Genomic DNA, 26046 nt, shown 5'->3' on the forward strand with positions numbered 1-26046 from the left:
TGGGAGAGGGTAGACTCACTTGCCATACATCTGTATTGCATTGGACTCTCATTGTTTGGTGCATGCCAGACTTCATTCCAGCCACTGCCCTCTCCTTGACTTCCCCCACGGTTTACCGGGCCCCTTCCTCAAAAGGGTGTGGACTCAAATATCTGGGATGTCCACTCCTGTCATCTGGCATTCCCAGCGATTATGGCCCACTTTATTCTTGGGGACATAGAAAGGACATCGTGAAATGCGGGTTTTTTGAGGGGTTTATAGCTGGTGAAATGTGTGTGCAAGGCTCCTGGCCAAAAATGGGGTTTGTGGAGGGTGGGTTGTAAGGGAGATGCAGGCAGGTGCAATGTTATGGGTCTCTTGGGGATTGGGAGCAGATGTGAGGAGTGAGGAATGGTTGTGATGCCAAGGGCACAGACGTGGTTACTCGCCCAAGTTGCTAAAGGAGGTCATTCATTTTCTTAAGTCATTGTATGCCTGTTCTCTTGGTGAGGCTGGCAACACTCTCAGGATCTGCCACCTCATTCCAGGCCTTGTTCAGCATAGTGGGCTTGAATCTCAGCCCCACCCTGGGGAAGAGGGTGTCCCTCCTCTACTCAACCGCATCAAGCATGCGTTCAATGTCAGCATCTGGGGGCTTTGGGGCTGGTCTTTTAATAGCCATCCTCTTGGCTGGAGTGACAGTCTGTGGTGAATGGAGGGCTTTAAAGCTTCTCTAGCTTATCAGGCTTTGAACGCGAATCCCGACCACAGTGAATCAGATGTTGGCGGTGCCAGGACTCAGACAGGCTGCACATAGGCTGCAACCTGGCCCATTTGGATGGCATGAATTTCTCATGGCCAGCAGCAGCATGCAGTTTCCACGATTTTCCACTGGCGGCAACACATAGGGTGGGATTCTCTGATCATGAGGCTACTGTGTTGATGCCGTCGTAAACGCTGTTGTGTTTCTCGACGGCCGTCAATATGACTTCAGGAGCAGCAACTCTGACCGCTACAGGGGGCCAACACGGCACTGCAGTGACCCACGCCTCTCCAGCTGCTGATCCCTGGCATCAGAGGGGCGCCGCAGGTCTGCGCATGCGCCGTGGGATCGGCGCTAATGCACGCATGCGCAGTGTGACCGGCACCAGTGTGCAAATGCGTAGTGGCTCCCTTCTCCGCGCCGGCCCCGGCGCAACATGGCATAGGGCTACAGGGGCCGGCGCGGAACAAAAGAGGCCCCGAGCCCGCAAGGCTGACCCGCCGATCGGTAGGCCCCGATCGCGGGCCAGGCCACAGTGGAGGCCCCCCCGGAGGTCTGACCCCCTTCCCCTCCCACCAGGCCACCCCCGGATGCATCCACGCCGAGGTCCCGCCGGTAAGAGCAGGTGTGAATGGCGGCGGCGGGCCTCAGCTTTTTTTGCATGGCCGCTCGGCCCACCCCGGGCCGAGAATCGGCGGGGGGGCCCTGTAGATCGGCCCCGACCGGCGCCGCGCCGGCGCCGATTTTCTGTTCTCTGGAGAATCGGCAGACCAGCGCGGGCGCAATTCACGCTGGTCCCGGCGATTCTCTAGCCCGGCCCGGGGGTGAAAGAATCCCACCCATAGTTCTCAGAACGGAGAACGCAGGTCATATAGTCAAATATCCTGCATTGTAAAATATCCAGTGTTTGAACTTGGCTAACCAGGCATTGAAGGATAGAAAACTAATGCTTACTCTTAATACGCTTATAAAGTTAAAGTCACACGTAGCATATTGTGCATCTGCAACTAACAGTTCCTCTGTCAGCCTACTCCTCTGTATTTGACCACAGATGAGTCTCCAGTTATAATTTCCCAACTGAATATAATTAACATCCAATTCAGGCATGTGAAGTCCTGCAGAATATTCATTGTTTGTGACGTGTTGGGCATTTGTGCTGTCCAAACAGAATAATGCTGAGCTTGAGGAGCAGATGGCCATGTGCCACAGCATTTGCTGATAGGAAAAGTGTCTGGAAAGCATCTTCCAGAATAGTTGGAATAGTAGTGTCTGTATAGTTGGAGATAGTGAAGCAGATGAAAGGAAATGGATGAAATGATGGAGGTTCCAGTACAGTGTGTATTGGATTGCCACATAGAACATATGACGTGCTTTGGAATATCTCAGAGGCATATAGGATACTATAACGTACAACATTCCATTGGGAACATGTAACTTTAGAAAGACAGAGTTAAAGGAATTGATGGGTGAATTAAGGAAACAACTAGATATTAGTGTGAGATGGGGAAAAGCACGTAAGGAAAAATTGATCAAATTTACCAATACAATATATGTGTACAGAGTGGACACGTTGCAATTGAGGATGAAAAGTAACAAAGGAGCAACTGATATGGTTAGGTTCAGAGGCTGTAATGGGCACGAACAGACTTTGGGCTCCACAATTTCTCCATTCCAGAGAAGCTGTTGAATATTGTCAATGGCTTCCAAGGAGTCGCCCACTTCCTTCTGTCTTCAGTAGTACTCATAGACCACATTTGACAGTGTTACAATCCCTGTAGGTACTGATAACTTTGAAAAAGACATAAGAATTTCTCAGTGACTGACAGAAAGAATCACAGAAGATTTTCCTTTTTAAGATTTTCACCATAACAATGAAAATCAACATCAATGAAACATTCCTCAGTCAGCAATTAATACACTGGACCACAGAAAAGATATTTCCTTTGTTAACTAATTAAGACAAGGTGTGAAGGTTAGTTCTGGTGGACAAGTCTGGCCTTTGTGGAGTCCTCTGGAGAGGTGGGATACCCTTTTGGAGCGTTAGGGTATCCTTCAGTTATGGACCATTGAAGTAGCTCAGCCCCTTGGGAGAGGTAAGTTACCTCTTGGGATTGTTAAAAGTCAACATGAATGTACATAAAAGTGCATAAACCAATTAACTGTCAAGCTCAATTGGACTGTTAAAATGAACTGACAGAAGCAACCATCAAAAGTGTCAAATGAACTGGCTACGGCAATTGTCATAATGTCAAGCTATTTAAAATTGCTGCCCTTTAATTTTTTTGAAGAAAAAATGTCTGTTATGTTTTAAAAGAATAATTGCTTACTATATCACTCTGTTGACATAAGCCTCAGGGCTACCGTTACTGGATTAATGCTGCTTGACTGATTTTGTGACCTTCCGTTATCTCATAGGGTGCCTTCCATTTCATACTTTGATTAACAGCTCCTTGGTCGAAGCACCCTAAGAACTATAAATTCCTAAGTTGATTTTCATATGGGATTAAGAACTCAAATGAAATGTTTGTCTTTTATAAGGATGTAGCTGAAGAATGTAAATGTAATTTTTTTTTCAAGTAAAGTCTGCACTTGGCACTTAGAACTTTATTTAATCTCAGCATTGCTCCTGAGGTCTGTCCATCTTGGATTGTGGGTGAGTTGGCATGGTGGGTGTGAAGGTACAGGGGGCATGGTTTGGCATTAGTTGGGACAAAGTTGACAGAGGGCTATAAAGGACTATGGGGGTAAGTAGAGGTGAATAGTGAAATGGATGGTTTGTGGGGCCATAGGGGGATAGAGAGGCATAGGTGGGATGGAGGGTATGAGGAATCGTGAGGTGGATGGTGGGACATTGGTTGGCATGGAGGATATGATGGATCACAGAATTGGGTGGAGGGGCATAAATTGGCCTGGGGGTTATGAGTGGCCCTGGTGGGTTGGATTGTATAAGGGCTGATGGGACATAATGCCAGATCACAAGGGAAATTGGAGATAATGCTATTTCCAAACACCCATTGCTCCTCTCCTTTGATCTGTTGGCTGTTGCATCACTGGGAGGTTGTAAATAAACCTTCATTGATGCGGTAAGGAGTTGCTAGCCAGGTACATCATAAAGAAGTGCTGCGCCAATGGTGTTGACAGTGAATATAAATACTTTGTATCTGGGGGGCAGAAATAACACTAAGTGCATAGTTTCAAACAACTGGAGAAAAGGGAATGAAAGTGAAGTGCTGGAAATACTTGGCAGGTCCGGCAGCGTCTGTCAAGAGAAACAGAGTTAACTTTTCAGGTCGAGGTGACGATCAATCTTCACCTGATGTCACAACATGCACTTTTCAGGAAGATCATTGGCTAGTGAATTTTAAAAAGTGAAAAATATTCAAAAATATCAGCCAGTGAGTTTCACTGATCGTGATTACAGATAAAATAGGACTTCATATTAGGCGCTGTCTGTTGAAAATGAGGAGATGACTGCTGGAAACAGGACATGTTTCTTGGTATATAATGATGCACAAACTGGAATACTGTAATTTAGTCTTTCATTGTGGTTTATAATTAAGTTTTTAATGTGTAAATTACCTGTATAATATGATTACCAGTTAATTAAATTATATTGCTTTTAACAATTAAGATGCAATTCAGATAAGCAACTGATGGACTTCATGTAATTCTTGTTTTCAGATCTGCACCATGGGAGGCATTTAGACAACTAACTGGAACTAAACAGACTCAAACCAGGTGAAATGCAAATATATCTGTGTATATGTGTTAAATGATGTACCTGCAAGCTGCCACCAATTTGTATTAATAATAGATTCTCAAACTATTTTCAGATATTTTTCTGCTGCTATATTTTTCAGGGATGGCCACCAATCCCATGAACAGTGGCAAAAGATGTATGGCAAGTGCTCAGGCAATGAAGTCTATCACATTAAGATGGAAGAAAGCATATTCTTCACAGAGTATGAGGGGAAGAGCTTTACTTACACTTCCTTTCATGCACATAAAAAGTGAGAATTTTATCCATTGCCCTGACTTTAAAAAGTGCAATATTCTTTTTCATGCTTAGTATAGTAATTACCAACCAATGCATATTTCATAAGAACGTACAAATTTGAAGCAGAAGTAGGTCGTTCAACTGCTCGAGCCTAATAAGATCAAGGATGATCTGATTTTGGCTCAATTATCTGTCTAACTCAACCTTAAAAATATTCGATGACCCTGTCTCCACTGATGCCAGGGGATAAGAATTCCACAGACTAACACCCCAATGAGAGAAAAAAATTATCTTCATCTCTGTCTCAAATGGGAGACCTTTTATTTTTAACTGTGTCCCCTAGGTCTAGTATCCTCTCAGTACTCATCCTGTCAATTCCCTGCAGGATCTTTTATGTTTCAATAAGATGACCTCTCATTCTTCTATACTGCAATGGATACAGGCCCAGCCTGTCCATCCTTTCCTCATAAAATAATCTCTTCGTCCCAAGAATCAGTCAAGTGAACCTTCTCCAAACCTTTTTATAAAATTCTATCCCTTCTTAGGTAGGAGACCAAAGCTGTGACAGTACTCCTGATGAGGTCTCACCAATGCCCTGTCTCAAAACGTCCCTACTTTTATACTTGATTCCCCTTTCAGTAAACACCATGATTCCACTTGCCTTCCTAAACACTTATACCAACTTTTTGTGATCCATGTACGAGGCCATCCTGATCCCTCTGCATCAGAGTGCTACAATCTCTCTCCAATCAAATACTATCTTTATTTTCTATTATTCATGCGAAAATAGACAAGTTTGTAGTTTCTCATTTTCACCATCTGACAAACATTTTCCCATTGTTATAATCCCAGCTGATGTTACTGCTTGTCAGTCAGGACCCAGAATAGAATCCTAGCTCAATAGACCGTAACGTTCATTTATATTTTGTTTAGAGGCATGGATGAACTTAGTCGCAGGACTGCTGATAAACGTTTAACAAAAGAATAAAACATTTATTCAACAAGAAAAGATTAACTATAATACACTACTTCTTTACCCCACCTATATCATTACACATGTGCACAGATTTGAAAAGATAACACAAGTTACAAAAGGTATCTTATACTTTGAAGTTCTCATCTAAAACAATAGGTCAACTGTGGTCAGACACAACACACTCGGTAGCACAGTGGTTAGCACTGTTGCTTCACAGCGCCAGTGTCCTAAGTTCGATTCCCGGCTTGGGTCACTGCCTGTGCGGAGTCTGCGCGTTCTATCCGTGTTTGCGTGGGTTTTCTCCGGTGCTCCGGTTTCCTCCCATAAGTCCCGAAAGACGTGGTGTTAGGTGAATTGGACATTCTGAATTCTCCCTCAGTGTACCCGAACAGGTGCTGGAGTGTGGTGACTGGGGGATTTTCACAGTAACTTCATTGCAGTGTAATGTAAGCCTTCTTGTGAAAATAATAATAAAATTGTCCATGTGGAGTTTGCACATTCTCCCCGTTTTTGTGTGGATTTCGCCCCCACAACCGAAAGATGTGCAGGATAGGTGGATTGGCCACATTAAATTGCCGCTTAATTGGAAAAAATGAATTGGATACTGTAAATTTAAGAAAAAAGATAATAATAAAGATTATAAGATCCATTGCAGGATGGCACCAGCAATGTGTGGCACCAAGGCCAACATTGTTAGGTTGGAGACCACAATGGAACCCTGGAGCACGATGTCAGCGCCATGAGTGGTGGTTTCCAAGGTGTGGCTCAGTCAGTGATGGCCATGGCTGAGGGCCTAGACCCAGTCGCTGAAGTATGTGCCCAGGCACAGGTGGACAAAGCACTGCGGAGCACGTCCAAGTAACTGAGGAGCATCGCTGAGGGCATTAATACCACGGTGCAGACAATAGGGAGGCGCCAGGACCGGCAGGGCCAGATGATGCAAGGACCTCTAGAGCTCATTCCAACTGCCACTCCATCCCATGCAGTCCCCCAGGGCCCCATGGGCACCAGCCAGGAGGAGGCAGCACTAGAGGCCGTTCTGGAGCCTTCCACCAGGGAGACGATGGTGGTCTCCAGCTCTTCCGATTCCCCCCTTCTTATCCCAGTGCGGCTCGAGGTCAGCGAGCAGAACAGGGTGGCACAGTGATGCCAGCGACATCGGTAAAGTGGCCGGGCCTCCAGAGGATGCCCGCCAGTGGCATCAAAGGCCACATGGCGCGAAAAGCAACAGGCTGCCCCCACCTCCAAAGCCATTCGGGGGGGACACCTAGACATAGCAGCAGAGCACGAAGCTTAAGAAGATTGAGGATCACTGAGAAGGCACTTGAAGAGGGGTGATGGGTACTATCGTTAGCTAGAGACAGTTCGGGCTTTGTAAATGTACAATTAAAACATTCTACACCTGATACATTTGAAGCTTCTGCCACGTTATTCGGCATAGCGGGTCAGCCAGTATCCCCCTGGCCCTCGAGCATAGTGGTCCTAGGTCAGGAGCCTGCGATGCATACCACGTGCAGGTGATGGGTGTGAGCGTGCTATCCACAGAAAGACAGTTGTCAGACTATGACATAGATTGAGGAAGCACCAGAGCTTATCTCATCCTCCTGCCTTGTATAATGAGCCACTACCAGTGCCGACACAGACGGCTGATTAAATGCAAAAGCATTGAATCAACACCTTCATCAGGTTGCTCATTCGGATCAAGCTCCTCTCTCTCCTCCTCCCGCAGATCTCAGCAAAAGGCTCTAAACAGTAGAAAGTCACACCGACACACAGCACACCAGAAGAGAGAAAGAGCACGTCTTCTCCTTCTCCAGCGCTGGAAACAGGTCATCAAACATCCTCACTTTCCTTGCTCCAGGCCACAGAAGCAAAAGAGGCAGCAGAAAACAAACACATGGCCTCCAGACATTAAACATGAAACAGTCAACAATACAATAAAGTCACCAGAACTCTGTAAAAACATTTCTTCAACACCTTCTCAACATGCTCATTCGGATCAATCCACCTCTCTCTCTCCCTCCTGAAGCTTCTAGCAGTGGTCTCTTCAGCAAGGCAAGAACCACACCAATGCAGAGCACACCAGAAGAGGGAAAATGCTTCCCTTCCCCTTCTCCAGCGCTGGCAGCAGGTTATCTCACATCCTCCTTTTCCTAACTCCAGGCCACAAAAGCAAAGGGGCGGCAGCAAATAAACACACAGTCTCCAGGCAGCTGCAGCTGCATTCGGATCAATCCGCCTCTCTCTCCCCCTCCCACAGCTCCCAGCAGTAGGCTTCATAGAATCAGAGAACTTACAGTGCAGAAGGAGGCCATTCGGCCCATCGAGTCTGCACCAGTCTTTGGAAAGAGCACCCTACTTAAGCCCATGACTCCGCCCAATCCCCGTAACCCAGTAACCCCACCTAACCTTTTTGGACAGTTACGGCAATTTAGCATGGCCTATACACCTAACCTGCACATCTTTGGACTGTGGGAGGAAACCAGAGCACCCGGAGGAAACCAACGGAGACACGGGGAGAATGTGCAGACTCCGCACAGACAGTGACCAAGCCGGGAATTGAACTTGGGATCCTGGACCTGTGAAGCAACTGTGGTAACTACTGTGCTACCATGCTGCCCAACAGTCAAAAAGCTCTCAACAGTGAAAAGCCATGCCAGAAGAGAGAAAGAGCTCCCCTTCCCCTTCTCCAGCGCTGGCAGCAAGCCACCTTACATCCTCCTTTTCCTTACTCCAGGCCACAGAAACGAAAAAGGCAACAGCAAACAAACACATAGCCTTCAGATATTTGCAGCTACCAACAGGAGCAAGCAACAAACACAACCTGCAACACCACTTGAGAATAATTTGTTTATTAAATGGCCAACTGTACCTTTATGCAAAAAGATGAAAACAAACAATTAAACAGTCCATATGTCACATTAACCAATAACCGACAAGAAAAATGCACCATTTCATAAACACACAAGCACCTTTTCGCTACAGAATATCAGTACAAACATAGAACATTAGAGCGCAGTACAGGCCCTTCGGCCCTCGATGACCAATGACCATTTGAATGCCCTTAGTGTTGGCGAGTCCACTACTATTGCAGGCAGGGCATTCCACGCCCTTACTATTCTCTGAGTAAAGAACCTACCTCTGACATCTGTCTTATATCCATCTCCCCTCAATTTAAAACCATGTCCCCTCGTGCTAGACATCACCATCCGAGGAAAAAGGCTCTCACTGTCCTCCCTATCCAATCCTCTGATCATCTTGTATGCCTCAATTAAGTCACCTCTTAACCTTCTTCTCTCTAATGAAAACAGCCTCAAGTCCCTCAGCCTTTCCTCATAAGATCTTCCCTCCATACCAGGCAACATTCTGGTAAATCCCTTCTGCACCCTTTCCAATGCTTCCACATCCTTCCTATAATGCGGCGACCAGAATTGCACGCAATACTCCAAATGCGGCTGCACCAGAGTTTTGTACAGCTGCAACGTGACCTCATGGCTCCGAAACTCAATCCCTCTACCAATAAAAGCTAACACACCGTACGCCTTCTTAACAACCCTCTCAACCTGAGTGGCAACTTTCAGGGATCTATGTACATGGACACCGAGATCTCTCTGCTCATCCACACTGCCAAGAATCTTACCATTAGCCCAGTACTCAGTCTTCCTGTTATTCCTTCCAAAATGAATCACCTCACACTTTTTTGCATTAAACTCCATTTGCCACCTCTCAGCCCAGCGCTGCAGCTTATCTATGTCCCTCTGTAACTTGTAACATCCTTCCGCCCTGTCCACAACTCCACCGACTTTAGTGTCATCTGCAAATTTACTCACCCATCCTTCTACGCATTCCTCCAGGTCGCTTATAAAAATGACAAACAGCAGTGGCCCCAAAACAGATCCTTGTGGTACACCACTAGTAACTGGACTCCAGTCTGAACATTTCCCATCAACCACCACCCTTTGTCTTCTTCCAGCTAGCCAATTTCTGATCCAAACTGCTAAATCTCCCTGAATCCCATGCTTCCGTATTTTCTGCAGTAGCCTACCGTGGGGAACCTTATCAAACGCTTTACTGAAATCCATATACACCACATCAACTGCTTTACCCTCATTCACCTGTTTGGTCACCTTCTCAAAGAACTCAATAAGGTCTGTGAGGCACGACCTACCCTTCACAAAACCTTGTTGACTATCTCTAATCAAATTATTCCTTTCCAGATGATTATACATCCTATCTCTTATAAACCTTTCCAAAATTTTGCCCACAACAGAAGTAAGGCTCACTGGTCTATAGTTACCGGGGTTGTCTCTACTCCCCTTCTTGAACAAGGGAACAACATTTGCCATCCTCCAGTCTTCTGGCACTATTGCTGTAGACAAAGATGACTAAAAGATCAAAGCCAAAGGCTCAGCAATCTCCTCACTAGCTTCCCAGAGAATCCTAGGATAAATCCCATCCCAGGGGACTTATCTATTTTCACACTTTCCAGAATTGCTAACACTTCCTCCTTATGAACCTCAAGCTCATCTAGTCTAGTAGCCTGAATCTCAGTATTCTCCTCGACAACATTGTCTTTTTCCTGTGTGAATACTGACGAAAAATATTCATTTAGCACCTCTCCTATCTCCTCGGACTCCCCGCTCAACTTCCCACTACTGTCCTTGACTGGCCCTACTCTTACACTAGTCATTCTTTTATTCCTGACATATCTATAGAAAGCTTTAGGGTTATCCTTGATCCTACCTGCCAAAGACTTCTCATGTCCCCTCCTGGCTCTTCTTAGCCCTCTCTTTAGGTCCTTCCTAGCTAACCTGTAACTCTCGAGCGCCCTAACTGAACCTTCATGTCTCATCTTTACAGAAGCCTCCTTCTTCCTCTTGACAAGTGTTTTGACTTCTTTATTAAACCACAGTTCCCTTGCTCGACCACTTCCTCCCTGCCTGACAGGTACATACTTATCAAGGACACACAGTAGCTGTTCCTTGAACAAGCTCCACATTTCCATTGTGCCCATCCCCTGCAGTTTTCCTCTCCATCCGATGCATCCTAAGTCTTACCTCATTGAATCATAATTGCCTTTCCCCCAGATATAACTCTTGCCCTGCGGTATATACCCATCCCTTTCCATAACTAAAGTAAACATAATCGAATTGTGGTCACTATCACCAAAGTGCTCACCTACCTCCATATCTAACACCTGTCCTGGTTCATTACCCAGTACCAAATCCAAAATGGCCTTGCCTCTCGTTGGCCTATCTACATACTGTGCCAGGAAACCCTCCTGCACACATTGGACAAAAATGGACCCATCTAAAGTACTCGAACTATAGCATTTCCAGTCAATATTTGGAAAGTTAAAGTCCCCCATAACAACTACCCTGTTGCTTTCGCTCCTATCCAGAAGCATCTTTGCAATCCTTTCCTCTACATCTCTGGCACCTTTCGGAGGCCTATAGAAAACCCCTAACATGGTGACCTCTCCTTTCCTGTTTCTAACCTCAGCCCATACTACCTCAGTAGACGAGTTCTCATCAAACCTCCTTTCTGCCACCGTAATACTGTCCTTGCCTAACAATGCCCCCCTCCCCCTCTTTTACCATCTTCCCTGAGCTTACTGAAATATCTAAACCCTCACCTGCAACAACGATTCCTGTCCCTGCTCTATCCATGTCTCCGAAATGGCCACAACATCGAAGTCCCAGGTACCAACCCATGCCGCAAGTTCACCCACCTTATTCCGAATGCACCTGGCATTGAAGAAGACACACTTTAAACCACCTTCCTGCCTGCCGGTACACTCCTGCAACTTTGAAACCTTACTCATGACCTCACTACTCGCAACTTCCTGTATACTGGAGCTACAATTCAGGTTCCCAAGCCCCTGCTGAACTAGTTTAAACCCTCCCAAAGAGCATTAGCAAATTTCCCCCCCAGGATATTGGTACCCCTCTGGTCCAGGTGTAGACCATCCCGACCCCAGAATAAGCACCAATTATCCAGAAATCTGAAACCCTCCTTCCTGCACCATCCCTGTTCAACTCCTCTCTCTCCCTATTCCTTGTCTTGCTATCACATGGCACGGGTAACAACCCAGAGATAATAACTCTCTTTGTCCTAGATCTAAGTTTCCACCCTAGCTCCCTGAATTCCTGCCTTACATCCCTATCCCTTTTCCTACCTATGTCGTTGGTACCTATGTGGACCACGACTTGGCGCTGCTCCCCCTCCCCTTAAGGATCCCGAAAACACGATCCGAGACATCGCGGACCCTGGCACCTGGGAGGCAACACACCAACCGCGAGTCTCTCTCGTTCCCACAGAATCTCCTATCTATCCCCCTAACTATGGAGTCTCCAATGACTAATGCTCTGCTCCTCTCCCCCCTGCCCTTCTGAGCAACAGGGACAGACGCTGTGCCAGAGACCTGTAGCCCATGGCTTACCCCTAGTAATTCCCCCCCCCCCCCACAACAGTATCCAAAGCGGTATACATGTTACTAAGGGGAACGACCACAGGGGATCCCTGTACTGACTGCTTCCTCCCAGCCCCTCTCACCATCACCCATCTATCTTTATTCTTCGGAGTAACTACATCCCTGAAGCTTCCATCTATGACCACCTCTGCCTCCCGAATGATCCGAAGTTCATCCAGCTCCAGCTCCAGTTCCCTAACGCGTTTTCTGAGGAGCTGGAGATGGGTGCACTTCACGCAGATGAAATCAGCAGGGACAATGACGGCGTCCCTCGTCTCAAACATTCTGCAGGAGGATCATTGCACTACCTTCCCTGCCATCCCCTCTAGATAAAAAAAGAAAAAGAAAGAAAGAGCTTACCTGTTATTTACTCCCCTTCTCAGCAAGCACTCACTGAGCAACCTCTGCACCCCGCACGATAACACCTGAGGGAAACGAAAAGAAAAACTACTTACCAGTCACCAGCCAATCCCTTACCTGCAGGCTGTGACGTCACGGTTCAACTTCTTTCTACTTCTACCTGCCCTCAAGCCTTCCTCTTGATCTTTACAGCGGTTGTTTTATTTTTGGTTAGAGGAGGGGGTAGGGAGGGAAACACTGAAGAAGTGTTTCGGGTTTAAGTGTCACTTGACAACAGCTCCTCCACAAACCACCTTCAAGTTAGAGTGACCGCACCGGATGTATGCAAATTTTCCCCGCAACAGTCAATCAGCAGCTCCGCTCTACTGCCCTCTACAACAGTGCTTTTATACAAAGAAAGCCAAACATACTTTAACCATTAAACAGTCAACAGTACAATAAACTTGCCAGCAATCTACAAAAGCATTTCTTCAACACCTTCATCAAATTGCTCATTCAGATCAATCTGGCTTTCTCTCCCCTCCTGTAGCTCCCAGCAGTAGACTCTCAATAGTGGAAAGTCACACCCGAAAGTCACACCGACACGGAGCATGCCAGAAGAGAGAAAAAGCACTCCCTTCCCCTTCTCCAGCACGGGTAGCAGGTCATCTTACATCCTCTCTTTTGTCATTCCAGGCCAGAGAAGCAAAAGAGGTGGCAGTAAACAAACACATTGCCTCCAGACATTAATCATTAAACAATCAACAGTACAATAAATTCACCAGTAATCTGCAAAGCATTTCTTCAATAACTTCATCAAGATGCTCGTTAAGATCAATCCGCCTCTTCTCCCCCTCCCGCAGCTCCCAGCAGTAGGCTCTCAACAGTGGAAAGTCAAACCGGAAAGTTACACTGGCGCGGAGCACACCAGAAGAGAGGAAAAGTACTCCTTCCTCTTCTCCAGTGCTGGTAGAAGATTATCTTACATCCTCCGTTTCCTCACTGCAGGTCACAGAAGCAAAAGAGGTGACACCAAACAAACACATGGCCTTCAGGCTTTTGCAGCTACCATGAGCAGCAAGCAGCAAACACAACCTGCAGCACCACTTGTGAGCTGTGGCGTGCTCACATAGCTAACATTTCCAATTCCCTATTTGCAATAGTCCTCAGCTATGCAGCTGGAGGCTGCTCACAGTCAGAAGAAGTTAAAGTAATCTGCACCATATTTACACGGACAGCGCTTTGCCCTGGAGGTGTTCACTGGGACACAGGCAGCAGCTGTAGTTGTCCCTGTTATGGGTACACACATTGTGGGGGTTGGTCTGTAAGGCCACAAGCGCTGGGCCCAGCCCCCCACCTTTGGCTCAGGGGCCACCCCGGACTAATGGCGCCTAGCCCCCAACCAGGCCCGTCCCCTCCTGGGGGCTGCCCCAACCTCCCTCTCATCCCGGGCAATGGGGCAGCAACTCCGCTGCCCCTGGGTTGTATGCTCAGTTTCAAAAATGTCTACTCACCTTCTCCGATCCCCACACCAGCCATTGCGCTAGGTTCCTATTTTTAAATGGGTGCGCAAAGGGACGCCTGCTTGACCTCTCGCTGGGCAGCCGATTAGATCCCAGGAGGCCGATAGATAGGATGTCCAGCTTGTCAATGTGATGGAGATTGCCCTCAATTGGTATTCATTTTTTACCTCGCCACATCTATGTGGGATCCAGAACATGCCCACGGGAGCAGATCGGTTAGATCAGAAACCAATTGCCATCCAGCGCGGTTCCCACTTTCAGTTTCTCCCACTGTCTAACCGGTATGCAAGGATTGCACCGAGCACAACACAGCTGTTAAGTCACACCCCAAGTGACAGATCCCACCCGATATTACTGCTGTGGATTTTTCATCAGATTTACCCAGATACTTCTTACACTATGAGCCACCTGGCCTCATTGGAGATCTAACTTGCACACAAGGGTTTCCAAAGTCCACTCTCGAAAAAAACACACCTTAGACTTCTCCCAAAAAATATTTTCTTGTGGGTGCCTTCACCAAGGATCCACTTCCATTATTTCAATCTGTCCTTTCAGCATTCCTCTGCCATGGTTTGTCATGTGCATTCAAGCTTCCACACTATATCCCAGGTACCCAGCCTTGCTACTTTCATAGGCTGTATTAAAATGTCTCCAAATTTCTGATTCACCTCTGATGTCTGGCTTCTTGCTTTAATTTTGGGTCTTGCAGCTGTCTCTTTAACTAAGAACTCTTTCTCTGCTTTTTACTTTAACTTCACCCAATAGGACCTTGTTCAACTTATTGTTTTTTGTTGCTTTAACTTAATTGTCTTCCTGAGACATACATTTTCCCCAACTCCCTGGTATCTGGAATTTGTTCTTTTGGGAGGTCTTCTTTTCTCAGTCCTATCCAGCTTCATCTGGGTCCAGCTTAAAACTAAATTCAAAAGTTCTTTCTAACTTCGGGTTGCCTCTCTTGGCTAAGCAACAGCCTGGGAGGGAGAACTCTCCAAGTTCGCTTGCTGGAAGCGGGATTCCCGATTGGTGGGAGAATCCGCATCGAGGCAAAATCAGGATTCGTGCCATGTGACAAACCAGTCGGTCTTCTCTGCCCCTGCCCAGCTGGCTATAATGGGTTTCCCGAGGTCCCAGGCAGGCTCCCAGTGGGAGCATGCAAATAGCTCCATAGAGCTATTTTGCATGTCATTGGTGGGCAAGACACACCTTCACAAGCCGGTTGATATGCCCCCCCCCCCCCCCCCCCCCCCCCCCCCCCTCAATGAGATTCCCACTGGCGTGAATTGGTGCAAGTATCAAGGGTTGTGAACCTGGCAGTTTGCAGTCCCGGCAAGGTGTTAAGTACCCTCTGAACAATTGCTGTCAGGGTTCCGAGAGTGGTCCTTCCTAGTAGATGGTGGTCAGGGGGGCTTGTGCTGGCTGGAGGGGCTCAGGTCAAGGATCTTCCTTGGAATGGGATTCCTTTGATTGCTCTCCCCATCTGCAGCCATTAGGCACATTCAACAGTCACTCAGTATGGGGGAGCACTGAATGTGGAAGGCTGAAGGGGGGTTCTGGGGAGGGGGGGGACCTTGCCGACATTTAGGGCATGGGGGTCGGGGTGGGGGGGGGGGGGGAATGCCAGTGCTCCATTGTGGGGGGGGGGTGCACAGCAGCTATTTCAGATCGGAGCACCCTTTAGTCCCACCTCTCTGAGTTGCAAAGCCGACCCTAGTGGACAATTGAATGGCATGGAAAAGGCGATTTTGGCAAAATCCTTTTGCAAATGTCATTTATTGGCATGTCAGCATCGCTCCCAGTGCGAATGGAAATCACTCTGGTTTTTCCACTGGCCGGAGCAGCTAATCGCAGTTCGGGAATATCGTGCTCCTGGTCTTTCTTTAAACCCTGTTTGCTTTGTTTGCACATCATAAACTCTCATTACCACACATGCATTCAAACTAAACCATAGTCAACACCCCATTTAAATACAGAACCACAAAAGTTAAAGCTACTTAAAGCTATGGCTTGTTTATAACTTCCAAAAATACAAATATAGATTATTGAAAACTACCTGTTTCCTGACACCATTCACTTAACTAATCTATATCCCAATTTTTCCCCGTGAATGTTCCTGTGCCATTTAAAAAGGTTGATTGTATTCATATCAATAAAATGATAAGATTTTGATATTATTTAATGTTTTGAAGCCAAAATGTAGCAAGATATAATACTGGACTGATTTAAATTCGTATTTTTGAAAATATGATTCTTGACGTCGTAATCCATTTATTGGATTTGCATGTTACTAAAAGTGTTTGGATACTGCAGTCATCAGAATTCTCACTATCTGTTGTTAAAATTAGCCCTTACCATTTCTCTCGTATATATGTCGCTGTTTGTGATAGTTTTGCCAATTTTAAACAGCTCTGTCCAAAGTATTCTCCGAACCCTTATACTGTTGAAGAATAGTGATAATAGACAAGTTATTCAAAATTTTACGATACGCAGAATTTCCATCAAGATTATAATTCATCTGGCTGCAAAATTCAATAATATATATTAATATATAAACATATGAAAAGTAGGTCAGACAGCTGGATAGATATACCAGTGGCTTACACTCATCATTGAATGCTGATTTCCTTCATTGAGCTTCCCGTCGATGATTTTCAGACAGAGATACTTTGCAGCTGCTGCTTTTTACCACGTGTCTGGGAGGAAAATTCAATCATTTTTTAAAAAGTGGAGAATGAATTTAAAATTTTTTTTAGGGAACCCAATTATTTTTTTTCCAATTAAGGGGCAATTTAGCGTGGCCAATCCACCTCCCCTGCACATCTCTGGGTTGTGGGGGTGAGACCCACGCAGACACGGGGAGAATATGCAAACTCCATACAGACAGTTACCCGGGGCCGGGATCGAACCTGGGTCCTCAGCGCCCTGAGGCAGCAGTGGAAAATACAATCTTTAGTACTGCTGCCATCACCTTGAATGTAATGAGCAACAAGGAAATCATGCTGCACATTCAGGCACAGATCACATAATTCACTGAATAAAGCTACATTACTCTACCCATTATTCTACCAGGAACTGCAAGAAAAAAAGAAAGACTTACATTTATATATCGGGCTAGACTCTCCCATCCCCCAGCCACACATGTTTCTTGGTGACACACCATTTCCTGGCTGTGGGATTCTCTACTCCTCCCGCTTGTCAATGGGATTTCCCATTGAAGCCACCCCACCCTGCCGCGGAACAGAAGATCCCAACAGCCAAAGAATTCCACCCAACATCTTTCACTAATTCAGGACATCCTGAAGTGCTGTATAGCCGATCAACTACCTCTGAAGTGTAGTCACTGTTGGAGTGGGTAACATGTGGTAACTACGTCCCCTAAACAGCATTGTTAACACATATGATATGATTATCATGACAGGATAATCTGTTTTGTGATGTTAATCAAGGGATAAACATTAGTCAGGATACTGGGGATAAGTTTCACAACCCCAGTCTCTTAATAGTCATGTGAAATAATTGTACACATTTGTGAAAATACTAGAATATTTAATATTTAATATTGGAATACAAAGTTGCCAGGTACATGAATAGACAGATAGATATTCTACCCATTCTCCATGTGTGTACCATCAGTTTCATCACTCAAAGTACACCTACAATTGATACTGTGTTTTTTTAAATTTAATTGGATAATACCATTTAATTTCATTTTCTTGAATTCTACATTTTGGTTTCCCACTGATCATACTTATCTTGACATAAAGCTTCCTTTTGTCCAGCCCACCTCTTGCGTCTATGAATATTTCCATGTACATGATACCTTTTTGAAAGTTCATTGCTTGCGATGCAATTTTCCATCACCTCCTGAATGGATTTTCCTTTTGGGAACATACTTATTGAATCTAAATGCAAAATAGTTACTCAAGCGCTAAATTCTACGATGCTTTAAGCAAACTAACCTTAACAAGCAAGCCAATTTCAGTCATGCGGTTTGCCTAACAGGTGTCAGTTTGTATGTAATCTTAAATCTCAGGGTTCAATGTTTCAATTCTTTGGAAGAAAATAGCAGAACTTAGATGTGAACAGGAAAATAATTTGTACTTATGTTAAGATTTTTCAGATAATGGAAGTCAAATCTGTGAGTATGAATTCCATGGCCTATTGAACCTGTTTTTATGATAATCTTTAGGTACGGAGCTTGCCTGATTGGTGTGAAGAGGGAAGAAAACAAAAATATTTTGCTTAATCCAGGACCTCAATATATCATGAGTGCCACAGACATCTGTTTTTATATCAACATTACCAAGGAAGAAAACTCAGCTTTTATAAAGCAAAATGAACAAAGCATAAATAGTATATCTAATACTATATATCATGGAGCTTCCAGATTACCTGTTCACAGCATCATTGCTAGTATGGGTAAGCATAACAATCAGTGCAATCCACTGCTAATTGACCATTATAAATGCAAGATCTGAGATGCCTTGCTGAATTAGTTGGTTGATAATGCAAACAGCTGAGCCAAGCAGGTCTGGAAAGTTTAATCCATGGTCTGATCTCTGCTAGGATGGCAGCCAAGATATTTAGTACTTCTGGAGAATACTATGCTAGTCATTCATTGTGCGTCGCGGTGTAACTGAACTAATAATGATGAGCTGAAAATTACCCCACATGTCTAAATTGTTATAACATTTCCATCACTTTCCTGCCATTAGGTGATGGTATTGAAAGAATATGGTAAAATGAATCTGCTGGTGGTAGGAAGATATTTCAGTGGGTCAGTTGCTCCGTGGATAACTGCATATTGGTGGTGTGGCATTAGACCACACAGATCAGAAGACACTTCTCCGTAGTTAAATTGGCACATATCAGACAGGACAGCAGTTGAAAAACTACAGATGCCTCTGTGCTGAACCAGAAATAGAGGTGAAAAACAGCCAGGATTCATTCTCCTGAATGCCGTTCAGTGATCCCTGCTGGAATGTGTTGTTGTTGGCTGTGGTGCCTTCCCTGATAAATAATCTGTCACGTGCTTACTTGGATGACATTGGTGCAGGATTGCTGGTGTGCATGGAATGATAGCCAAGCAGAGATTACTGCCCTCAAATTAATTAAGATCACATAATGAATTAAATATACTGACATAAAATGGATTACACATATATGGTCTATTACTTCTCAAAAATTTGCTCCGTACCAAACATATGTCTAAGGTTTTGATGACAAATTTCTGTCATTGTTGTTGGATTTGCCATTTCACAAACTTAGCGGGTATCCAGCCTGGTGTCAATTGAAATGCAGAAACTTACAAATTACAGATCACAGACACTCAGCAGGTGGATTTCTTTGGCTACAATTCCGAGTGAGTAGTTACAGGCATTTGAAGAGTTTCTACTGTCTATAACTGTGCCACTGACATTACTAGGTTGTGATTGTGTGGACTAGGTTGATTGGTCAGCCACAGGGATTGAGTCTGTGTCGCAGAATTACCGACTGCTTTAAATTACTGTTGCTGTCCTGCAAAAACAAATCAAATGTCTAATATAAATGCAGTAACAGTACTTAATGAAATAGCTACCCTCTAATTCCAGGAGCATTCAGCTAATTCTTCATAGAAATTAGGTTTGTGGCATATATTTGAATATATACAAATGTACTGGGGACAATCCTATGACAGATGAGAATTTAAACAAATAATAAATATTAACAGTGGATCATAAAAAGACACATTACATGTTGGTTTTCAGCTGAGGAATGCCTCATAAATGGGGCATAACCAAACAAAATGTGAACAGTAATCGTTTACTCTGCATCTCAGTCCACTATGTGCAATTCTGATGGGAATCTGTACTTGTGCAGCGAGCACCTGTCACAAACAGCTGCAAACTTCATTTTAAGATTATACTGGGATACCATAATTTTGCCCATATGAATTGTGCACCTGGAGATGCTTTTGAATAGAAAAGAATACCTAGTAAATAAAATATATGCTTTTCAGTTGTTATTTTCAAGGTATTTTGCTGTTCCTTTTTGGCTAACAGTCATTATGCCAAATGTTATGCCACCTCAAAGAGCAGTTTTGAGTCAACCATGTTGTTATGGGACTGTACAAGATAGCAAAGTTTCCTTCACTAAGGGATAGGAGTGAACCAGTTGGCTTGTTATCACATTTACGAAGACTGGCTTTTTAGTCACCAGATTTATTTATTTTTAATGAATAAACAACCACAGTAGGATTGGAACTCCTATTCTTTGGATTACTAGTCCTGTAACATGCTGGGTGCAAGAGGGACAGTAAAGTTATCTCTGTGCCATACATATGATATCAATGCAAAATTCAATAGGCTATCCTATCTTGCCTGACCTTGAAGTTACTGCACCACTGAAGCCAGATCATAGAATCATAGAATCCCGACAGTGCAGAAGGAGGCCGTTCGGCCCAACGAGTCTGCACTTACCATCTGAAAGCACCCTATCTAGGCCCACTCCTCTGTCCTATCTCCATAACCCCACCTGTGAACACTAAGGAGCAATTTAGCACATCCAATCCACCTAACCTGCACATCTTTGGACTGTGCAAGGACACCCACACAGACACGAAGAGAACACGCAAACACCACACAGAGAATCACCCAAGGCTGGAATTGAACCCGGGTCCCTGGCGCTGAAGGCAACAGTGCTGACCACTGTGCCCCCATGCCGCCCAGATGCACAATGCATTTACATTGGTGTTCACTCTAAGCAGTTTATCCGGGTACTCAGTAGCTTTCTCTGGAATACTTGTTCCACAAATATTCATTAATCCCATCTGAAGATAATGGCCATCCATTATCATTATCATTGACTTCAGGAAACGTAGTGGAGAACATTCCCCTGTCTACATCAATGGGAACGAAGTAGAAAGGGTCAAGGGCATGAAGTTTTTAGGTGCCAAGATCACCAACAACCTGTCCTGGTCCCCCCATGCCGACACTATAGTTTTAAAAAAAATATATATTTTATTCAAATTTTTCGGTCAAACAAAGACAGTACAAAATTTTCCCCTTTTGCAACTTTAAAACAATATAAATAATGATGATGACCGTTTTTTTTAAAGAATAAATAATATATTAACTAGACGGCAACTGCCAGCAACAAAAATAAAAACTAGCCAATTTCCAAAATAATAAAGTCTCAAAAACCAATATAAATAACTCATATACAAACACCTGTACAAAACCCCTGAAGGCCCGGATGGGCCCTTCCCCCTGGGTTGCTGCTGCTACCTTTCCCATTTCCCTTATCGTTCTGCGAGATAGTCGAGGAACGGTTGCCACCGCCTGGTGAACCCTTGAGCCGAACCTCTTAGTGCGTATTTTATCCGCTCCAATTTTATAAACCCCGCCATGTCGTTTATCCAGGCCTCCACGCCTGGGGGTTTAGCTTCTTTCCACATAAGTAATATCCTTCGCCGGGCTACTAGGGACGCAAAGGCAAACATCAGCCTCTCTCGCCTCCTGCACTCCCGGCTCGTCCGCAACCCCAAATATAGCCAACCCCCAGCCTGGCTCGACCCGGACCCCCACCACCCTTGAAAGCACATTCGTCACCCCCACCCAGAACCCATGCAGTACCGGGCATGACCAAAACATGTGGGTGTGGTTCGCTGGGCTTCCCGCGCATCTCCCGCACCTATCCTCCACTCCAAAAAATCTACTTAACCTTGCTCCAGTCATGTGAGCCCTATGTAGAACCTTGAATTGTATCAGGCTGAGCCTGGCGCATGAGGACGAAGAGTTTACCCTACTTAAGGCATCTGCCCACAGCCCCTTCTCAATCTCTTCCCCTAGCTCCTCTTCCCATTTTCCCTTCAGCTCCTCCACCATCATCTCCCCCTCGTCTCTCATTTCTCTGTATATATCTGACACCCTACCATCCCCCACCCATGCCCCAAAATCACTCTGTTCTGAATCTCTTGCACCGGGAGCCGTGGAAATTCCCTCATCTGTTGCCTCGCAAAAGCCCTCAGTTGCATATATCGAAATGCATTCCCCGGTGGCAACCCATATTTTTCTGTCAGTGCTCCCAGACTCGCAAACGTCCTGCCTAGGAACAAATCCTTCAATTTCACAATCCCTGCTCTCTGCCAAGCTTTAAATCCCCCGTCTATCTTCCCCGGGACGAACCTGTGGTTGTTCCTTATCGGGGACCTCACCTAGGCACCCGTCAATCCCTTATGCCATCTCCACTGCCCCCAAATTTTCAGCGTTGCCACCACCACTTGACTTGTGGTGTATTTCTTCGGGGAGAACGGTAAAGGCACCGTCGCTAATGCTTTTAGGCTGGTTCCCCTACGCCAACACTATAGTTAAGAGAGCCCACCAACGATTCTATATTCTCAGAAGACTAAGGAAATTTGGCATGTCAGCTACGACTCTCACCAACCTTTACAGATGCACCATAGAAAGCATTCTTTCTGGTTGTATCACAGCTTGGTATGGATCCTGCTCTGCCCAAGACCGCAGGAAACTACAAAAGGTCATGAATGTAGCCCAATCCATCACGCAAACCAGCCTCCCATGCATTGACTCCGTCTACAATTCCCGCTGCCTCGAAAAGGCAGCCATCATAATTAAGGACCTCCCACGCACCCCGGACACACTCTCTTCCACCTTCTTCCATCAGGAAAAAGAGACCAAAGTTTGAGGTCACGTACCACCCGACTCAAGAACAGCTTCTCCCCTACTGCCATCAGATTTTTGAATGGACCTACCTCGTATTAAGTTGATCTTTTCTCTACACCTTGCTATAGCTCTAACATTATATTCTGCAGTCTCTCCTTCCTTCCCTATGTAAGGTATGCGTTGTCTGTATAGCATGGGAGAAACAATACTTTTCACTGTATACTAATACATGTGACAATAATAAATCAAATCAAAAATCAACATTCTGTAGAAAGCATGACTAAAACAGTCCAGTCAACGTTCTCATCATGCTACATCAACAGAGTTAGACTATCCTGTTGAACTGCAGCACACAATTTCATGGCAGGATTCAACCAATTAATATTTATTATGTTGATCCCAGTTGGGGTAGGTAGGTTGATGGTCAGGCCCATGCTGAGTACAGTTGCCTGACTTGCCCCAAATTGAAGGTCCGATACAGGTGTTTCTAAATGTGCATTTTTTTTTTTGCACAATTGGGACACAAACTTGATCTGTAGCTAATTGAAATTCTTGTTGAGTTGCAGTCCTACAATTCAAGTATTTTACTCAGAAGAACAATGCGTCAGATTTTGATGAAAATGAGTCAGCGTCTAAATGTTACATTCAGTAATGAATGCACATGACAACCAGAAACATGTGACAAGGAAGAGATCGTTCATGAATTGTGAATTACTGCAGCTTCTTGGCTGATTTGTGTAGCTCTCATTGAACCCCCCACCCCATGATTTTCATGAAGTTTCTGGATTTGTGCATTAATTGCCCATGAGAGGCAACTGAAACGTAAGTCTAACAATTGTCAGCCTAAGTGCCCTTTTAATGAAATAATAATTGTGAATGACTGCCAACTACTCTTCGACACTTGCCCAGAAATTAGACAATTATAAGTGTGGAATCTCATTCTTTCAAGCTGAGAATTTAGAACAGCTGAATTTTTTGGTACCACCTTTCCCTTTGACTCTTTCTCTTTCAGTTGCTCTTAATCCAATGGCGCGATTTAATGGCCGCATTGCACTTAAGCAAGAGCGCAACAAAGCCATTAAATCGAGGAACAGGCCAAAATCAAGATTCGCGCTGGCGTCGATCTGTTTGTGATCTAACCAGCCCGCTCCCTTTGGCGAAATCGGGATCCCGATGTAGCGTAGTAAGAAACCAATAATCACCACTTACGCCCAATCTCCATACAATTAACGAAAGCGACTCCTATCCAGCGGCTTCCCGTGATCTAACGGCCTCCCCAGCAAGTGGTCACGCGGGTGCTAATTAGTACTGATTTTTAAAAATGAGAAACTGGTGGAAGGGATGGGCGAGGCTTGGAAGTGTGGGGGGGAGAGATGGATGTCTCAGCCTCCGTGAGTCCACCATGAAAACCCCTGGACTGTATGGTCCCGTTTGGAGGCAACCACAGTCCCACCCTGCCTGCTCCACTGACCATACATAACTTTCACTGACCGCGGATGCCAATGGCCGTGCAGCTGATGGCTATAACTATTTGGGAATTGGCAATTGTTGTTAAGTGAGCACTTCACACATCCTGAGTGGATCTCCATGGGTAGGCGTGACATAGAACATACAGTGCAGAAGGAGGCCATTCGGCCCATCGAGTCTGCACCAACCCACGTAAGCCCTTACTTCCACCCTATCCCTCTAACCCAATAACCCCTCCTAACCTTTTTGGACACTAAGGGCAATTTATCATGGCCAATCCACATTACCTGCATGTCTTTGGACCGTGGGAGGAAACCGGAGCACCACGCAGACACGGGGAGAACGTGCAGACTCCTCACAGACCATGCGGGGAATCGAACCTGGGGCCCTGGTGCTGAGAAGCCACAGTGCTAACCACTATGCTACCGTGCTGCCCACTATGCTACCATGCTGCCCCCTGTAGCATGTAGCATGTGGCATGTAACATGTGGAAGTTAGTACCTAGCATCCCAATCAGACCGTATGCCTGGGTACTGCGGGTGGCAACACCACGGACACAACAGCCAACATCCGAACACCCAGGGGCTGGGCCGCATCACTGGGGCATTCCTGTGACCAGAGGGTGGGTGTGTGAACCAGGGAGGGGACCAGCACCCAGTCCAGCTAACGGTACTTGCAGGGGTCCGGTGAGTAGGGGCACAGGCTGGGGCCGGGGGTTCATGGAGTGATGGGGGGCTGGAGGGTCGCACACACTCTCCAATTCCTCACAGATATTGCACAGGGATGGATGATGAAATGAAAATCAATTCTTGTCACGAGTAGGCTTCAATGAAGTTACTGTGAAAAGCCCCTAGTCGCCACATTCCGGTGCCTGTTCGGGGAGGCTGGTACGGGAATTGAACCGTGCTGCTGGCCTGCCTTGGTCTGCTTTAAAAGCCAGCGATTTAGCTATCTTCGATCCTGCGGAACTTGCACTCGTGGTGCTGCTGGCAGTCGAGGCAGCCAGGCGCCGGAGGATGCAGTGGCAGCAGCATCGACAGAGGCTCAAGGTGGTGGCCCATGTGCAGGGCCCCGCCCCACAGTCTGAGGATCCAGCTGCCCATAAGGCCAGGGAGGGATCCAGTTGGAGAGGCCAGCGACGGCCCAAGGTGTACATTGATTGATTGATATTTATTGTCACATGTACCGAAGTCCAGTGAAAGTATTTTTCTGCAGCCAAGGTCGCTGGTCATTCGAACAGATGATGGATAGCGTGAGCCGCAGGAGGATCTGCCTCAACAAGGAGATGGTGCGGCACCTGTGCCATGTCCTCCCTGAGCATCCAGCTCATGTGTGACCACCACATGAACATCATGCACATGTGTGCATGCATCCCAGGGAGTGTGCACAACAGCTGCATCCTGGGGCAGTCGGACAGCCCCAGCCTCTTCGAGGAACACCCCAGGATTGCCGGTTGACTCTTGGGGGATAAGGAGTACCCGCTGAGGACCTGGCTAATGACATCGGTGCGGAGGAGGGTAACCAATGCGGAGACCCGATACAACAAAGTCCATGCGGCCACCAGTCAGTCACTGAGCAGTGCATCGGACTGCGCAAAATGCGCTTCCACTGCCTCGACCGCTCTGGTGGTGCACTGCAGTACACACCCACCCCCCAAAGGGTTGCCCACTTTGTGGTGGTCTGCTTTGTCCTCCATAACCTGGCACAGCAGTGGGGCAACGTGCTGGAGATGGAAGGGAAGGAATATATGGCCACTTTCGAGGAGGAGGGGGACAAGGATGAGGAGGCACCGGACCAGGAGGGCCTGGTGGACGAGCTTGGGGAGGGATCACAGGACCAGCCAGAGGATGGAGTACAGGCGGGTGTGGTG

At 46.0% G+C, this 26046-nt stretch overlaps 1 protein-coding gene across 1 annotated transcript in view; it reads left to right on the forward strand.

Moving 5' to 3' along the window:
* Positions 1-26046, forward strand: part of kcnt2a (potassium channel, subfamily T, member 2a) — a 939304-nt gene that overhangs the window by 384425 nt on the left and 528833 nt on the right. Inside the window, exons 17-19 of the mRNA XM_072512908.1 lie at positions 4424-4480; positions 4603-4752; positions 18236-18465. Coding sequence (XP_072369009.1) covers positions 4424-4480; positions 4603-4752; positions 18236-18465 — 437 coding nt within the window. The remainder of the gene's footprint in view (positions 1-4423; positions 4481-4602; positions 4753-18235; positions 18466-26046) is intronic.

The sequence above is a fragment of the Scyliorhinus torazame genome, chromosome 7, assembly GCF_047496885.1.
Source record: "Scyliorhinus torazame isolate Kashiwa2021f chromosome 7, sScyTor2.1, whole genome shotgun sequence".
In the NCBI taxonomy this organism is placed as follows: Eukaryota; Metazoa; Chordata; class Chondrichthyes; order Carcharhiniformes; family Scyliorhinidae; genus Scyliorhinus; species Scyliorhinus torazame.